General features: G+C 50.1%; 1 protein-coding gene across 6 annotated transcripts in view; it reads left to right on the forward strand.

The window, feature by feature from the left end:
• The first annotated feature begins 3,143 nt into the window (after positions 1-3,143).
• PLA2G6 (phospholipase A2 group VI) overlaps positions 3,144-17,538 on the forward strand; it is a 49,884-nt gene continuing 35,489 nt past the window's right edge. For 3 of the 6 annotated variants that reach the window (XM_060165167.1, XM_060165172.1, XM_060165171.1), the window contains exons 1-2: positions 9,504-9,630; positions 11,536-11,924. In XM_060165167.1, coding sequence (XP_060021150.1) covers positions 11,626-11,924 — 299 coding nt within the window. In that variant the 5' untranslated portion in view covers positions 9,504-9,630; positions 11,536-11,625. Of the gene's footprint in view, positions 3,226-9,503; positions 9,631-11,535; positions 11,925-17,538 lie in introns of those variants that run through there. The other 3 variants (XM_060165169.1, XM_060165168.1, XM_060165170.1) reach the window with 3 other exon arrangements.

The following is a 17,538-nucleotide window of genomic DNA, read 5'->3' on the forward strand; positions in this document are numbered from 1 at the left end:
CCTTGCCCTTACAGTCTATTCCTACAGAACAGACACAGTTTGTTAAAATGTAAGTCTGACAGGCCACTCCTGTGCTCAAAAACTTCCCGTGGCTCCCCATTTCCCTCAGAGGGAAAGCTAAAGTTTAGAAATTGTCCACAGTGTACCACAGGCCCTGATTTCCCTTCAGCCTCATTGCCAACTACAGAGCACAGGCTCCGGACGTGCAGGCCAGTGGCCATGGCTCACGGGCCCAGCCGCTCCGTGGCATGCGAGATCCTCCGGGACCGGGGCACGAACCCATGTCGCCTGCATCGGCAGGCGGACTCTCAACCACTGCAACACCGGGGAAGTCCTAACACACTGTATTTTTTCCAAGCTTTTTTTTTTTTTTGCGGTACACGGGCCTCTCCCTGTCGTGGCCTCTCCCGTTGCGGAGCACAGGCTCCGGACGCGCAGGCTCAGCGGCCGTGGCTCACGGGCCCAGCCGCTCCGTGGCATGTGGGATCTTCCCAGACCGGGGCACAAACCTGTGTCCCCTGCATCGGCAGGCGGACTCTTAGCCACTGCGCCACCAGGGAAGCCCTTCCCAACTTTTTAATTATAAAAATGTTCAAACACACAGAAAATGGAAGGATGAATACAAAGGCACTCATATACACAACCCCAGATTCAACACACTAGGTTTTTTGAAAGTAAGATGGTAATATCATGACACTTCACCCAAAGACTTTAGCAAAACACACTCTATGTCTGACCTCTCTGTCTTATTGTCTGTCTTTCCCAACAAGACTGTGAACACTGTGACGGCAAGGATTTTGTCTATTTTCTTTGCTGTGGTTTCCTCAGCACCAAGAACGCTGCCTGACACATAGTAGGTCCTCCTGCCGTGTAGGGAAAGAAAAGTCAAGACAGGTCTTGATTCTGGTTCTGCCTCTCGCTGACATGTGACTCTGTGAATCATTTCCCCTGACGGAATCTTGGTTTCTCCATCTCTAAGGTGGAGATAATAGTACTACTTCTCAGGATCGTCGTGAGGATCAAACAAGGTAAAAGTGTAAAATTCACCGTGAGCATGTTCGTTAATTTCCATCGAACTCTTTGAGGAGGGGACTTGGGTCGACTTTGGGCTCTGGGATGATTGTAGCTGCAGGGAGCACAGCCCCTCAAGAGAAGCTCTTTGGCTTGAACTGCTCCAAAGCGAAATCCAGCAGAAACTGAAAGGAGTACCTTCTCGGTGCTCACTTGCCCCCTCCCTTTCCACTGCTTGCTCATTCAGCGCTTCCTACCGACTCCGGATTCTTCATCTCTTGCTTTACCCACTCATTTAATAGTTTTCACCAGAAACACCCAAGGGAGGGGCACTCAACTTCATCAGGCCTTGAATCTATTGTATTATTTTCTTCTATTTATTACTTTCTTTCTACTCTATTTTATTAATTTCCTCTATGGATCTTTTAGTGTTTCTAAAGATTGATCCAGATGATTGATCTCTCTTCCTTGGCCTTTTCTGCATTTCAGATTCAGTTGTGTGTCTGTGTTGCCAAACCTGCCTTGTAGACTCACCTTGAATACGGGAGAGTATTTGCTGAAGAATGGGACTCATCCTGTTGAACCTCTGAGGTTTCCCAGGTCAGATTGCTCAGCAGTGGGTGGAATACCTGACCTTTTGCAAGCTCCCTGATAACCATGGCCCTAACTTCAATTGTTTGGGGGTGCGGAGGGCAAGATACATTTCACTGAGAATTCTGAGTCTTCTTCCCATTCTCTCAACGCAAAGCTGAAACTCCGAACAAAATTTTAATCTTAGTTTAAAGGAACAGTTTCTTCACCCGTAACATATGAACAAGAGTAACTACCATCCCCAGATGATGGATGTGAAGTCAAGTTACTTTGTAACTGGCAAAGCTCTGTACAAATAGTACTTACTGTGGTTAGTTTTTCTTAACTTGTCTAGATTCTTAACTAAATCTTGCCCCAGTTACATTGGCTGCCCCCAGTCTGGGCACTAATATCTTGGGACAGACAGGCAGAAATATTCTTCTATTCACAGGAATAACAAACAGAAACTACCCTTCCCATGCCAACAGAGAGCAGTTTGGACAATTTATCTAGATCTAGGGCTGGGGAATGATTAGGGGGAAGAAAATGCGTCTAACTAAGCCTGGCAGGCTGGACAGGGGACATGATCTGTTCAGGCAGAAGCAGATTTGTGACTAAAACCCAGACTCCTCCCTTCTATTTAATGCATTCTCAGCATTACTAATGATAACAACTGTCATTTATTTTTTAATATTTTTATTTATTTATTTGGCTGTCTCCAGTCTTTGTTGCAGCACGCGGGATCTTTAGTTGCAGCATGCGAACTCTTAGCTGTGGCATGTGAGATCTAGATCCCTGATCAGGGATGCAACCCAGGCCCCCTGCACAGGGAGCGCTGAGTCTTAACCACTGGACCATCCACCAGGGAAGTCCCACAACTGTCATTTATTGAAATCCCACTATGTGCAGGCAGGGGGACTAATTTATCTCTAGTCATCATAACAACCCCGTGAGGTATTACTGTGCTCACTCTCAGATGAGGAGTTCACAGAGACCAAGTCATTTGCCCAAGTTTCTACTAAAGTGCTGCAATATTTCCTGAGATCGGCTTGGGGAAGGGCTGCCAGAAACCAAGGAATAATTTTTTTTTTTACCATAACTAAGTATTTTTTGCTTATACTAAAAAATCATTGTTCAGCTGAAATCGAAATTTAATCCCGTATTTTTATTTGCTAAATCTGGCAACCTTAGCTTGGAGGTACCCGGCAAAATCAAAGCAGGTTCCTGCTTGTTATGCCCTAACAGATCTTTGTTGGTTTTGTTTTTGTCTTTACGAGCCGTCGTAAAAGTCAGGTTCAGACTTCAGGCCTCTGACCGTTTTAGTGGGCTGAGGGCGGAGAACGGTGAGACCCCTGCCCCCCATTAACATGTCTGCCAAGGAGCGGTAACGTGAACCTTCCGCCCCGCACAGACGTGGCCGCGCCCCGCCGCCGAGGATTGACTCAGCCCAAAGCCCGGCCTCCCTCGGCCATGGGAGCCCCTTCCATTGGGCAGTTATAGAAGATGGCGGAGCCCCGCCCCTGCCTTCCTCTCGCGAAGCACAGACTTCGGTGACTGGCGGAGAGCCGTGGCCGGGTTGTCACGTGGCCCGGGGCGCGTCTGTTTGCGGAAGTAGAAGGAAGTAGAAGTGCTGAGTTAGCCGAGGTGAGTGACGGCGCGGGGAAGGCGGGGCCCGGGGCACCTTTCCCAAACCTTCTTCGTGTCCCAGACTCCTTGGACTTCACCCCGACCGTCCCGCAGGCTTCCCTCTTGTTCCCCGATTCCGAGGCACGTCCTCCATTAACCCTTTTTTGACCCCTAAATGCCCCCAGCTTCCACCCTTTGATCCCCAAGCGTCCCCAGCTCCCATCCTGTGACCGCTCTTGTCTCATCTCTAACTTGTGTTCCCTCAGGGACCCCAGCTGCGACCCTGGGTTCCCCCTCTTTCTTCCCTGTGCGTCTCTCCTCTATCCCGTGCCTCACGTTCTGAGTCAACCCCTTCCCGTCGTCCCCCAGCTCTCAGTGCCTCTTAGTGCCCCCAGCTTTCAGTCTGGTTCCCAATCATTGTTCCCAGCTTTCTTTCTGTGCCTTTCTAAGTGCTCCCGATTTTTCCGCCTCTGTGTGTTCCCACCCGATCCCCCACTGCATCTCTGTCTTCTGTGTCCCTCCATCTGTCTGCCCTGTTCTCCATCACTCTTCCCCATTTCTAACTCCCTGCTTCTCCCTGCTTATTGTCTCCCAGGTGTCTCCAGATTTCATCTGTGCCTACGCCCCCCATGCTCCCTCCTCTCCCATAGCCTAGTCACCCCAGAGTCTCCCAATCCCCCAGTCCTGTGTCCACCTCCTGCTCCCACTGATGACCTGGAAGCTGGTGACAGGAAGTGTGTGACCCTTGTGACCATGTGACTGGAACGGGCAGGCCGGTGGGTGTGGGACAGGGAGGGCACAGGGCTCAGGGACCTGTGCACATGTTTTGTATGGACTACTCACACGACCTCAAATACCTTCCCTTCCCCTAAACTTCGGAGTCTTTCCCTTCACCTGCCCTCTTACCCACCCAACAGGATGTCAGGCAAGTTTGGTTTGGCACCACAGATGCTCCACCCTTGGGCTGAATGCAGTGTTTTTGTTATTGTCTCTGCCTTAAAATTTTCCTGGAGTTTGTAGGCCATTTCCTGTCTGAGTCTCAGTTTCCTCATCTGTGACAGGGGGATTGTTATTTCCTGCCCTCCTCAGGCTGCCATGAGGTTCAAAATTTGAGAAAATGTAGAAGGCAAAGCTTTGTAACCAGCATGGCCCTGTGCAAATGCATGAGTTTGCTATTGTGTCATTGGCAGAAAAGGGAAAGGGACAGAATGAAAAATCAAGGAGGGAAAGACAAGTCTTGCATTTAGCATGTGCAGATTTATTGACCATCAGCTATGAGTCAGGCTCTTTTCTGTGTTATTCTTACCGTTTATTCATTCATTCCTCATTTATTTCAGAAATATTAGTGGACTGTTTGCTATGTTCTAGGCTACCTTCATAGCCAATGTTACTCCCATTTAAATCAATAAGGAAGAGAGGGCAATTGAGTTGCCTGAGTTCACACCAACTGATGTGGTTGGAGCTAGAATCTGAAGAGAGTACTTAATAACACCAGAGCCTGTGGTGGGATTGCTCTGCTCTGTAAGGGTCGCTACTGTTGTCTAAGTGCCCAGGGCACTTTTTCCCTTCCGTGGGTTACTTTCTTATTAAATGACAGTATCCTCAAAAGGGAATTTCCTTCTCACTCAGCAGAATGACATCACCGAGAGATAAAGGAAGGAGAAATTTAAATGCGGTGTGTGTGTGTGTGTCTGCGCGTATGTACTGGGGGTGTGTGGGAAGAGGTAGGGGCTGTAGTGAAGGGGAGGTCTTGTGTTACAAGCTTCACTTTATAGAATGTGGCTCCTGGGAGAGCATTTTAATAGGTCCATGCCTTAAATGCCTCTTCTCTTTTTTTGTCCATCCTATTTTTTTTGGTGATCTCATCCAGTGACATAGCTTTAAGTACCATCTCTACTCTGACTCCAACTTCCAAATTTATATCTCCAGTCCGGTCCAGACATTTTCGCTGAATGATAGACACACACATATTTGCTCCCTCAACATCTCAAACTTAGGAATTTCAAACTTAAAGTACTTAGACTTATGCACCTGTATCCATCCCCTTCATCCCTTCCCTCACCCTCTACCAAAATCTGTCCCTCACACGCACTTTCCCATCTTTAGGAAATGGCAGTATTCTTTTGGTTGCTCTGGCTCAAGCTGTGAGATTATCCTTTTTTTAAAAAATACATTTATTTATTTAGTTATGGCTGCATTGGGTCTTCGTTGCTGCGTGTGGGCTTTCTCTAGTTGTGGCGAGCAGGGGCTACTTATCGCGATGGCTTCTCTTGTTGCAGAGCATGGGCTGTAGGCGCACAGGCTTCAGTAGTTGTGGCGCACGGGCTCAGTTGCTCCGTGGCATGTGGGATCTTCCCGGAACAGGGCTCAAACCCGTGTCCCCTGCATTAGCAGGCGGATTCTTAACCACTGCGCCACCAGGGAAGACCTGTGAGATTATCCTTGATGCCTCTCTACACCCCGCATCCAGCCAGAGTTAATATCACTCCTTTGCTCTAAGCCCTGTAATAGCTTCTCCTCTCAATGTACCTGCCTGGCTCCCTGTTACCTCTCTGACCTTACTGGCTTCCTTGCTGTTCCTGGAACTCACCAGGCATGGTCCAGCCCCAGGGCCTTTGCACATGCTCTTCCCTCTGCTTGGAAAACTCTCCACCTACATACCCGTATGACTTTTGCCCTCATTTCTTTTAAGTCTTTATTCAAGGTCAAGTTCTTGGTGAGGACTTGTTCACCCTATCTAAAATTTTAATCTCCACATGGACACTTCCTATCTCCCTTCTTTCATTTATTTTTCTCCTTGGCATCTAATCTGAAACTCTGTCTTTATTTTGCCTATTTGTCTTCTTTGTTACAGCCCCCTCTAAAATAGAAGTTCTAGGAGGGCAGGGATTTAATCTGTTTTGTTCACTAGTGTGTTCTCAGCAGTTGTAACAGTGCCTTCCACAGGATTGGTCCTTGATAAATATTTCTAGAGTGAATCGTAAAATGGTCACCCTGTATCATGCCACCAGCCCCCAAATGTCCTAAAGTCATTGGGGTCTCCCGTGCTGGGGAACTCCAGCAGCAGCTCTGGGCAGTTTGCTTCCAGCTGTGGTCCAGCTAAACAAAGTGGGTGAAAGAGACACCTTTTCCTTTTCGGAAAGGCCGTTTTGCTCTGGCCCATGTGAACGGCGGTGCACTGTTCCACGAGAGCCTTGGCTTTTGGCCACGGGGGTCTGTGCATCAGGCCTCACTCAGCCACATTCCATTCGGGATTTCTCCTGAAGGCCGCTTGGGGATTACGAGCTGGGGCTCTGGATTCCAACTAATTGGGTTCAGATCCTGGCAAGTTACATCACCTCCTGCGCCTCAGTTCCCTGTGTGGAACATGGGAAGAAGTATGCCTTCTCTTATGAGTGTTCTGAGGAATAAATATGATCGTTACCCCCAAACTTGGTGAGGCATCTGGTGGGCGCTGGATGGATGGGGCAGTGTTGTTGGGTGCGAGGTGACAGGAGCCAGCCCTCCCCCATTCCTCGATGGCTTAGGGAAGAGTCTGGGAAGAGCTGGGGTCAGGGTGAGCATTTGGAGGGATGTTCTGTTTGGAGGCAGCCTTGGAGGCCCAGACGCTCGGATGAGAGGTAGAAATGCCGTTTCACCTGATGCCTACATTCATCCTGTCTTTCCTCGTGCACTAATTGAGCGCCTGCGTGCTCCGTGCAGGCTCTCTGCTAGCGCTGTCAGGAGTCCGAGGAAGAAGGCGTGAGTCCAGTCGCCAGGCAACACCTCCCATTTCCTCTCTCTGGGCCTTGTTGCCCCGTATGCCAAACAGGGATAGTGATCGCACTGTCCCTGTCTCATGGGCATTTGTGAGCTTTGAGGCAGCTAGCAGACGTGAAAACCCCCTGCCAGCCATAAAGCGAAGTGGCCTTGTGAGAGGATGTGCCGTGGGCCAGCATGCAGTGATGCGCTCGTGGGCTGGGAGGGGCAGATGGCAAGCGCTGCAGGAAGGAAGTCCGCGGGGGTCAGGGGAGGCGGAGTGCTCTGATCTGACCCTGTGTTCTCAGCCCGTCCTGCCAGGGCAGGGCACGGGGATGACGTCGGCTGCACCGGAGGCTGTCCTGTGCCAGTCGTTCCAATCATGGGACATCCTGTCATAAGCAGCTGGGGCTCACAAAGCCTGATTTCCAACTCAGGCAGTTCTGTGTGTGCTTCCAGAATCCGCATGTGGCCCGTCCCGGGAGGTCAGCCACCTGGCCCGGCTGTCCTGGCGCGCACCTCCTGAGAGCCACCCTGCCCCTCTGGTCCAGCAGCGAGCTTGACGAGTTTCCCTGTCTGGAGTATGAATGAGCTCAGCTTCGAGCACCGAATTTTCCAGATCAAAGCCCAGCAGGTGCCCCGTAAAGGTTGCCCTGTGCTGGGGTGAGCTCCTGGGCATTTCTGTTGTGGTCAGAGTGGCGGAGGAATGGGACGTGTGGTGTGTTACCACCGCACAGGGTGAAGAGAGGAGGGAGGGAGGGGTGCCTCAGAGGTGCTGGCCCCCCGGGGCCTCCAGCTGGTTTATTCATTTGTTCTCATTCATTCACCAAACATTTACGTTATACCCACTGTGAGACGGGAACAGCATGCCAGGTGCTTGGATAAACCCATAAAGGGGGGATGGGCCCCCTCCCCCCAGCCAGCAGATAGGCATCGCCATCCCAGGCTAAGTGGTCGTGCACTGGGCGGGGTGGGGCACGGAGGACGCACACGTGCGCCTGGGGCTGGGAGGAGGGGAGGCGCAGGGTGTGATTCTTGAAGGAGCTGGCACGTAAACTGAGTCCTGAAGGATGAGAAGGGGTTTATTCATCTGTCTGACAGCCCTTTCTTGAAAGCAGGCTCTGGGGCAGGTGAAGACGGCAGGGAGGACAGTCCAGGCAGGGGACGGGGATGGGTAGGGGGTGGGGGAGGGGTGCAGGTGGGGCCGTGTGCGCAGGGACCCTCCACGCTCCGAGTGGCAGCTGCCCCCCAGCGCAGCGCCCATCCCTGCAGCTATGCCGGAAAGAACTTGGGCTCCAGGGTCAGAGGTGGCGGGGACAGGAGGAAGGGGACAGAAACGAGGCCAGCCTGTTACAGTCGGTCCAGGATGTGGCCCAGGGTTTTCATTTCCTTTCTTCCACCTCGTGATGACAGTGGCCACTGTTTGTGTGCCCAAAGTGGCCAGCGTCCCACTTTCCCGCCACTGTGTCATTTCATCCTCACGCCTACCCTGGAAGGCTGGAGGAGGGCCAGGCTGCTGTCGGTGTGTGTGTGGGGCACCCTCGCCACCAGCCCTGGGGACCCTGAGGAGGGAGGCTCTCCTCTGGGGCGGGGCATCTGCCTTCCATCCAGCTGGACCCTCACGGTGACTCTCCTCCTTAACCCAGGTGGGCCGTGGGCACTGGTTGCTCCCGACTCCCCAGCTCCCTGTGAGCGCCTCTCCCGGTGCTGCGGCCTGCCCTCTGGGAAGCCTCTGTGCTGCTTTTCTAAGCCAGGCCTGACCCGCCCACGCCCCCCGACTCCCCACATGCAGGCCCCAGAGGCTCAGCCTACACTCCCACTTTCTTTTTTTCTTTTTTTAATTTATTTTTATTTTTGGCTGCGTTGGGTCTTCACTGCTGTGCGCAGCTTTCTCTAGTTGTAGCGAGCGGGGGATGCTCTTCCTTGCTGTGCGCGGGCTTCTCATTGCGGTGGCTTCTCTTTGCTGCGGAGCACGGGCTCTAGGCACTCGGGTTTCAGTAGTTGTGGCACCTGGGCTCAGTAGTTGTGGCTTGTGGGCTCTAGAGCACAGGCTCAGTAGTTGTGGTGCACGGGCTTAGTTGCTCCACGGCATGTGGGATCTTCCCGGACCAGGGCTCAAACCCGCGTCCCCTGCGTTGGCTGGCGGATTCTTAACCACTGCGCCACCAGGGAAGCCCACTCCCACTTTCTTTAAAAAATATAATAGGGCTTGGGCTTCCCTGGTGGCACAATGGTTGAGAGTCCGCCTGCCGATGCAGGGGACACGGGTTCGTGCCCCGGTCCGGGAAGATCCCACATGCCGCGGAGCGGCTGGGCCTGTGAGCCATGGCCGCTGAGCCTGCGCGTCCGGAGCCTGTGCTCCGCAGCGGGAGAGGCCACAACAGTGAGAGACCCGCGTACCACAAAAAATAAAAAAATAAAATAAAAAATATAATAATTTTCTATACCATTTGGAAAATAGGGGAAAGAAAAAGAAATTGCCCATAAACCTAATACTCTCATCTACCCTTAGTATTTTGGCATGTTTTCTATCAGGTTTTTTGTGTTTTTTTTTGCAGTGGCTTTGCAGGCCGAGCTCGCAGCCCAGAACAGCACAGGGAGCATCATGGACTCATTGCCACCGAGCCTATAACGACGCCACGTGGTTTCCCTGAGTTGTTACTGCCTTCTCAGCAGCGGCCTTTAGTGAGCACACGGTGTCTGGGGGGTAACGTGTCGTAACTTATAATTCCCCTAATGCTGGCTATTGAAGCTGCTTCCATTTCTGTGTCAAAACAGAAATTGTTATAAAGCATATTGCCGTGCATGCCATGTGTTCTGTTTTGGGGGAATTCTTTTCCGGATACCAAGTCCCATGCCTTCTCTTGGGGTCCCAGCCCCTCTCCCCTGGCTGTGGGGAAAGGCGCAGGTACCCAGCTCCTCTGTCCTTTCACCTCCCAAGTGTGGAAGAAAGAAGGACCTTGACATAGGTCTAAGCATCCTCATGAACGTTCTCATTTAATCCTCACCGCACGTGAGAGGTGAGCGTTGTCCTCGTTTTAAAGGAGGAGAAACTGACTCTCACAATCTGCTCACACCACATCAAAAAAGGAAAGACATTACAAAGCTTCACAGTGTTTTCAAAGCTCTTCAATCATGGTCTCTAAGCCTCAGTTTCCTTATCTGTAAAAGGGGGTGATGGAACTAAAGAGGGCTAATGTTTGTTGAAAGTTACTATCTGCCAGGTACTGTTATTAGGCACTGTTGTGATCCCCATGTTACAGTTGAGGAAACTGACTCAGAGAGGTTAAGTAACTTGCCCAAGGTCACACAGCTGGTCAGTGGTGAGGCTGGGATTTGAATGCAGTTTTTTTTTTTTTTTTTTTTTTTGCGGTACGTGGGCCTCTCACTGTTGTGGCTTCTCCCGTTGCGGAGCACAGGCTCCGAACACGCAGGCTCAGCAGCCATGGCTCATGGGCCCAGCCGCTCCGCGGCATGTGGGATCTTCCCGGACCGGGGCACGAACCCTTGTCCCCTGCATTGGCAGACGGACTCGCAACCACTGCGCCACCAGGGAAGCCCTTGAATGCAGTTTTGCTCCCAAGCTGCATGGTGTGCTTTGGCCATCTGCCTCCTACAGTTTGTGAGAATTAAATGAGACAGTTACGTGCAGTGCTTAGCTCAGGGCCTGCTGCCTAGTGAGTGCTTAGTAAGCATCTCCTGGTGTGATGATGACTGTTGACCCTGATTGCCTTTTTAGATCATCCTTTGTAGGCCTCTTGCTTTTCCTTTCATCCCTAACGTCGCTCCTCCCTCCACCCACAGGCCAGGGTATGACTAGTATCCACTCACATGTCCACGCTCTCCCGCGCTGCCCACACTCGCACGCTCTGGCCTGCAGCTGACCTGCTCTTTTGGCAGGTGACATCCTGGCACAGAGGCAGGGGTGGCCTCCAGCCAGTTGTCATGCAGCTTTGGTGGCACTGCCTGAGGAAGGTAGTGTGCTTTCTGGGAACCCAGGAAATAACAAGGCATCTGATTCTGTTACCCAAACTGGGGACAGTTTCCATAGCAGAAACTGTGACCCTGTGAGTAGGAAACAAAATTTCCACCCAAACCTATGGCAGTGTTTCTAAGTCTTTACGTTCATGTTCATTTCCGAGGGGCTGCTCTGGCGTTCTCTCAGAGCTCTTTGGGAAGCCCGTGGTAGCAGGCGCCAAAGGTTTTAGACAAATGCCCCCAATGGAGTGTGAGATGACCCTGGTCCCTTTGTGGCGTCCAGTAGAGAGGGGACACTGGTTTTGTTTGTGGAATTCAAATGACCAGTGCTAAGCTCTTTGAGTTCCCAAAAGTTAACTCCATACTTTACAGAGTGAGAACACCCCGTTTGCACAGGGCAGTGTCACCCATCACGTGCGTTCATGTCTGCCATCTCCTTTGATCACAGCAGCCCCGCACTGCAGATGAGGAAACGGAGTCTCTTTTGGGGAAACTGCGTCAGGGGGCAGGACAGTGCTGGTCACCTGTGCACAGTGGCAGCCCTGGAACTTCTCATCAACCCTTCTTCCCTCCCACTCAGTGCTGTTTCTCTCTCTTTCCCCTCCTTTCCAGGTCCCTCCAGGCCCAGAATCTGGGGAGCAGCGCTGGTGGGGAGCCACCTGGGTGCCCGTGCAGGAAACCGCCGTGTGAGGTGAGGTGCGCATGGGAGACCGAGCCCGGCTGACCAGAGACCCCGTTTTCTTCCAGACTGAGGGGGAAGGTGGCGGGGCCTCCCCGCCGGCCCCACAGAGGATGCAGTTCTTTGGCCGCCTGGTCAGCACCCTCAGCGGCGTCACCAACTTGTTCTCCAACCCATTCCGGGTGAAGGAGGTGGACGTGGCGGACTACAGCTCAAGCGGCCGGGTCCGGGAAGAAAGGCAGCTGTGTCTGTTCCAGAACGCTCCCAGTCGCACGTGGGACTGCATCCTGGTCAACCCTAGGAACCCCCAGAGTGGATTCCGGTGGGTGATGGTCCGTTGCCCCACACACACTTCTGTCCTTTGACTCCTCCCAGGTCTCAGCCTGGAGGTCCCTTGGCCGAGAGCAGCTTCTTCAGATTGACATCTGAGGGGTCTGTTGGGGGTGGGGCTGCTTTTAAAACGGAGGGAGGGGCTTCCTGGACTCGACACCTTCCGGCCCATCAGGGTCCCGGCAGCAGGGGCTGGGGCTGGAGGACTGTTGCCTCCCTCGAGGCTTGACCCATACAGATGGAGGGAGGGAGGAAGGATGGGGAAGCCGAGAAGGTCAAGTCGGGGAAGGCCCAGGGATCACCTGTAGCCCTGGGTCCTTAAGGTGTGACTGTCCTTGTAGGGGCTGGTTGGCCGACGTTTGTTCAGGGGAGCCTGCAAGGGGTGGACAGCTGCTCTTCTCAGGGCATGCTGGGCCCCCCTCCGTGGGCTAGAGGAACGTGTAGGAATCCAGGACAGGGCTGAGGAAACTGAGCAGCTGCAGGGCCGGTTGGGAAAAGGGGAGAGGAGTGACCAAGGACCCCAAATGCAGGGTCCAGGGAGCTTGGCAGACCGGGGCTGAGTCGGGCTACGGCTGATGGTCCTGCTTCATTCGTTCACCCATCTGGCTGTCCTGTCGTCCAGGGAGTGAGCTGGGAGGCGCGGATGGAGGATGGAGGGTGGGAGGCTGGAGCAGAGGTTCTGAAGAGCTGCAGAAATGGTGACGCCAAGACCTGGGAGTCGCTGGGAGTGAGGGCTGTTGGGGGGATGGGGGCACTCTGCCAGAGCCCTGGGCTGTTCACTGGGGGTGGTCATCGTGGGGGGTTCTCCACTGCTCCGAACACCCTGCGCTTTGTGGGGAGAAGGCTTGGTGTACTGGACTTCCTCTTCAGGGGGCCGAGGTTCTGTCTTTTAAGTCTCCTCCTTTACTTGCCTGGAGGGCTTTGTCCCCAAAGTACTTAAGTGTGTTGGACGGAGGTGTGAGGGTCCTGCTTCCAGCCTCCAGGTAGAGGTGCTCCTGTCCTGTAACTGCAGAGCTTCCGGCTGGGGGAGGGGATCAGGGTCTTCCGAATCCTCAGGTTTTATTCCCTAAGGCCTGGGAGTCCCACAACACCCCTGTGGGTGGAGAGTTGGACGCCGGCTGATACAGACGGCATCAATGATAGTATCGCGTTATATTAGTGCATGTGTGAGGTGCTGGTCTAACTGTTAGCTCCCTCTGTCCTCACCACAGTCCCCAGAGGTAGGGCTATTATTGACCCCTTCTTACAGAGGAGGAAACAAAGCTCAAAGAAGTTAAGTAACTTGCCTGAGGTCACAAAGCCACTCATAGCAGAGCTGGGGTACAGACATCCTGGCTCCAGAGCCCACCTCTTCCTTTTCCTCCAGGCGGGCCGCTTTGCAGTGTGATGAGCTGGGCCCATCCTGGGCCCCCAGCCTGACATATGGTCCAGGCGCCTGGCTCTTCTGGGGTGAGCCCCGTGGTGGTCACTTGTAGCACCGCCGTGTACATTGTGATAACGTCCATACTTCTCTTCCTGGTACGAGTTAATCATTTACTGCTGACATTGATTTGTGACATATGCTGTTTGATGAAGCCCGCTAGCCCCTCGCTGGTATCTCAGCAGAAGCAGGGCTGCACTTCCCAGGAATCCTGGGAGGAATGATCAAAGCGTGTGTGACACGTGATCTTTACTTCTCGAAAGGCGACTGACTGTTGAGGCCCTCTGTGCTGGGACTTTGCCTGGACACACACCCTAAGGTTTGCCCGTTCACTGTTTATCCAGCCCACAGCCCATCTCCACCAGTGGCAGGTCTCTGCCCTTGAGGGGCTCAGGCAGTAGCCAGAAAAGGTGGATCAGGACCCGGCATTCAGTGGAGTCAATGTGGGGTACATGGGCTTGTGTCAGACTCATGTTCCCCGGACAGACCTTCACTCTTTACACGTTTTCTTTGCCTTTGTTTTTCCATCTGCTAAGAATGCTCTTCCTGCACTCCTTGGCCTGCGACTCATGTGTCCCTGCTCTGTGAGCCTGTGCTCACCCCTCTGTTCTCCCTCAGCAGTGTCTGTACCTTTGTCCGCCCCTCTTGCCACGGATTGCCACATGTCTGTTTGCACATCTGTCTCCCCCACCAGACCACAGAGCTCTGGAAGGACAGGGCCTGGGTCTGAGTCAGTATTCCATTGTATGGAATGTACCACATCTTCTTCATCCATTCATCTGTTGATGGACGCTTAGGTTGCTTCCATATCTTAGCAATTGTAAATAATGTTGCCATGAACATTGGGGTGCATGTATCTTTTTATTTACTTATTTATTTATTTGGCTGTGTTGGGTCTTTCTTGCTGCGCATGGGCTTTCTCTAGTTGCAGCAAGCGGGGGCTACCCTTCCTTGTGGTGTGCAGGCTTCTCGTTGCAGTGGCTTCTCTTGTTGTGGAGCACGGGCTCTAGGTGCACGGGCTCAGTAGTTGTGGCTCACGGGCTCTAGAGTGCAGGCTCAGTAGTTGTGGCGCACAGGCTTAGTTGCATGCGGCATGTGGGATCTTCCCGGACCAGGGCTCGAACCCGTGTCCCTTGCATTAGCAGGCGGATTCTTAACCACTGTGCCACCAGGGAAGTTGGATATTTTTCTATATTATCTTCTAGAAGCTTTATTGTTTTGCTTTTACAGCTAGGTTGATAATCTACCTGGAATTTTTTTTTTTTTTAATGTATGGTGTGAAATAGGACTCAAGTTTCTTTTTCTTGTTTTTCAGCTGGAGATTCAGTTTTCCCAGGACCTTTTATCACAAACTGTTCTTTTCCACTGCTCTAGAATGCCATTGGACATAAATCCAGGCGTCCCTCCCTGTAGGAATGAATTCGTTTCTAGTCACTGTTCTATTTTTCTTTTCTTGCACCAATACAATGCTGCCTTGTAACTTCATAATAAATCTTGATATCTGGTAGAACAAGTTCTCACTTCCTTCTTCTTCAAGATTATCTTGGCTATTCTCAACTCTTTGCATTTTAATGGGACAAAGAAGTTCCACCCACAAAACAAACAAGCAAAGAAAGAAAGAAACAAAGCCTCTGCTCTTGAGAGTTAAGATTGGTGTTGCACTGACTCTATAGATCAGTTCAGTAAGAATTGACAACTTGGTGGCACAGTGGTTGAGAGTCCGCCTGCCGATGCAGGGGACATGGGTTCGTGCCCCGGTCCGGGAAGATCCCACATGCCGCAGAGGGGCTGGGCCCGTGAGCCATGGCCGCTGAGCCTGCGCGTCCGGAGCCTGTGCTCCACAACGGGAGAGGCCACAACAGTGAGAGGCCCGCGTACCGCAAAAAAAAAAAAAAAAAAAAAAGAATTGACAACTAAATACTGTCTAGTCTTCCAGACTATAAAACCTGAAATACCCTCCCACTTATTTAGGTTTTCTTTAATTTCTCTCAATAATTCTTTGTAGTTTTCTGCACATTCGTTTTGGACATATTTTGTTAGATTTATTCCTAGTGTTTGACATGTTTTGATGTTCTAATAAATGATATTTATTAAAGTTTAATTTTCTACCTGTTTGTTGTTGTATAGCCAGGCAGTTGATCTTTTGTACATTCATCTTGTGTTCAGCAACCTTGCTAAACTCATTTATTAGTTCTAATAATTTATCTGTAGGACTTTTTGGGTTTTCTGAGAACATAATCATATCATCATGAACATAATGACAGTTTTTGCTTCTTCCTTTCCAGTCCTTATACTTATTATTTATTTTTCTTGCCGTACTGCACTGGTAAGAATGATGAGTAAAATGGTGACGCAAGCATCCTTATCTCATTCCTGTCTCAAAAGGAAAAGCTTCAACATCATACCATTAAGCATGATGTTTGTTCTAAGTTTTTTGCAGATACCGTCTGTTGCATTAAGGATATTCCTTTTTATTCTCGGTTTTCTAAGAGCTTCCTTTTTTAAAAATTCACGAATGGGTGTTGTATATTATCAAATGCTCATACTGAAACAATTGAGATTTGCATTTATTAGCTCATTAGTTTCTCCTTTATTTTGTCAGTGTGGTGAATTATACATTGATTGGGTGATTGGTTGGTTTTGAAACGTTAATGCAGCCATACATTCTGGGAATAAATCTCTCCTTGTCATGATGTAACATCCCTTTTGTATATTACTAGATCAAATCAAATATTTGTTTAGGATTTTCAGCACTGTGTTTATGAGAGATATTATCCTGTAATTTTCTTTTTAAAAAACATTCTTATCAGGTTTCGGTGTCAGCTTTAACTGGCTGATAAAAAAAGTTGAGAAGTAATCCTTCTCCTATTTTCTGAAAATTGTTTAAGATTGATATTACTACTTTCTTAAATGTCTGGAAGAATTCATGGGTGAAGCCATCTGAGCCTGGAGTTTCCTTTGTGTGAAGCTTTTCAATATGTATTCAATTCTTTAATAGATACCAGACTACCAGATTTTCTCCTTCTTCTTGTGTCAGTTTTGGTATGTTGTGTTTTCAAGAAATGTCAAATTCATTGACATAAAGTTGTTCATAATGTCCTCTTTTATTCTTTTTAACATCTGAAGAATCTGAAAAGATGGTACTTCGGGTTTTCTGTATTTCTCATTGAGTTTTGTTAGGGGTTTATTGATTTTTTTAAAGTCTTTTCAAAGAACCAACTTTTGACCATGTTTAAGCCAAATGCTGCTGTATGTATACTAATGCCATTTCCCCTGTCCATGAGCTGTTTTATTCATGTTTAAGTAGTTAAAAATTGCAACATGCACCCTTGACTTATTACAGTCTAACCTTTTTAAAAAATATTTTAATTTAATTTATTTATTTGGCTGCTTTGGGTCTTGGTTGCAGCCTGTGGAATCTTCGTTGCCCTGTGTGGGATCTTTTTTTTTTTTAGTTGCGGCACGAGGGATCTTTAGCTGCGGCATGTGAACTCTTAGTTGCAGCATGTGGGATCTAGTTCCCTGACCAGGGATGGAACCCAGCCCCCCTGCACTGGGAACGCAGAGTCTTAGCCCTGGACCACCAAGGAAGTCCCACAGTCTACCTTAAATTGGTACTTTGACACTTCCCTGACAATGCAGAAACCTTTGAATATTTCAATTCCATTTATCCATCTCATCAACTTTTTGTGATGTATTTTCATTTTAATTAAATATATATGTAAATATTTCTATCTATATACCCCCAAACATTTTTATTGTTCTTAGAAACAGTCAATTCAGGGAATTCCCTGGCCGTCCACTGGATAGGACTCCATGCTTTCACTGCTGAGGGCCCAGGTTCAATCCCTGGTCAGGGAACTAAGATCCCACAAGCTGTGTGGCATGGCCAAAAAAAAAAACCCAAAACACAGTCAGTTTAGATTTGCCCACGTAATACCCTTTCCAGTGTTCTTTATTCTTTCCTGCATTATGTTGCTTCCATCTGAGATAGTTTTCTCTCTGCTTAAGTCTCTTAGTGCAAGTCTGCTGACAGTGGATTCTCTGTTTTTCTGTCTCTAAAAATGACTATATTTTACCTTTATTCTTTTATTTCAAACTGAATAAAAACGTGGGGCTTACCTCAGTTCCCTGAGTAAAAATGTGGGGCATACGTCAGTGTGCTTCCCTTTTCTCAAAATCCTGG

The sequence above is a fragment of the Lagenorhynchus albirostris genome, chromosome 11, assembly GCF_949774975.1.
Source record: "Lagenorhynchus albirostris chromosome 11, mLagAlb1.1, whole genome shotgun sequence".
Lineage (NCBI taxonomy): Eukaryota > Metazoa > Chordata > Mammalia > Artiodactyla > Delphinidae > Lagenorhynchus > Lagenorhynchus albirostris.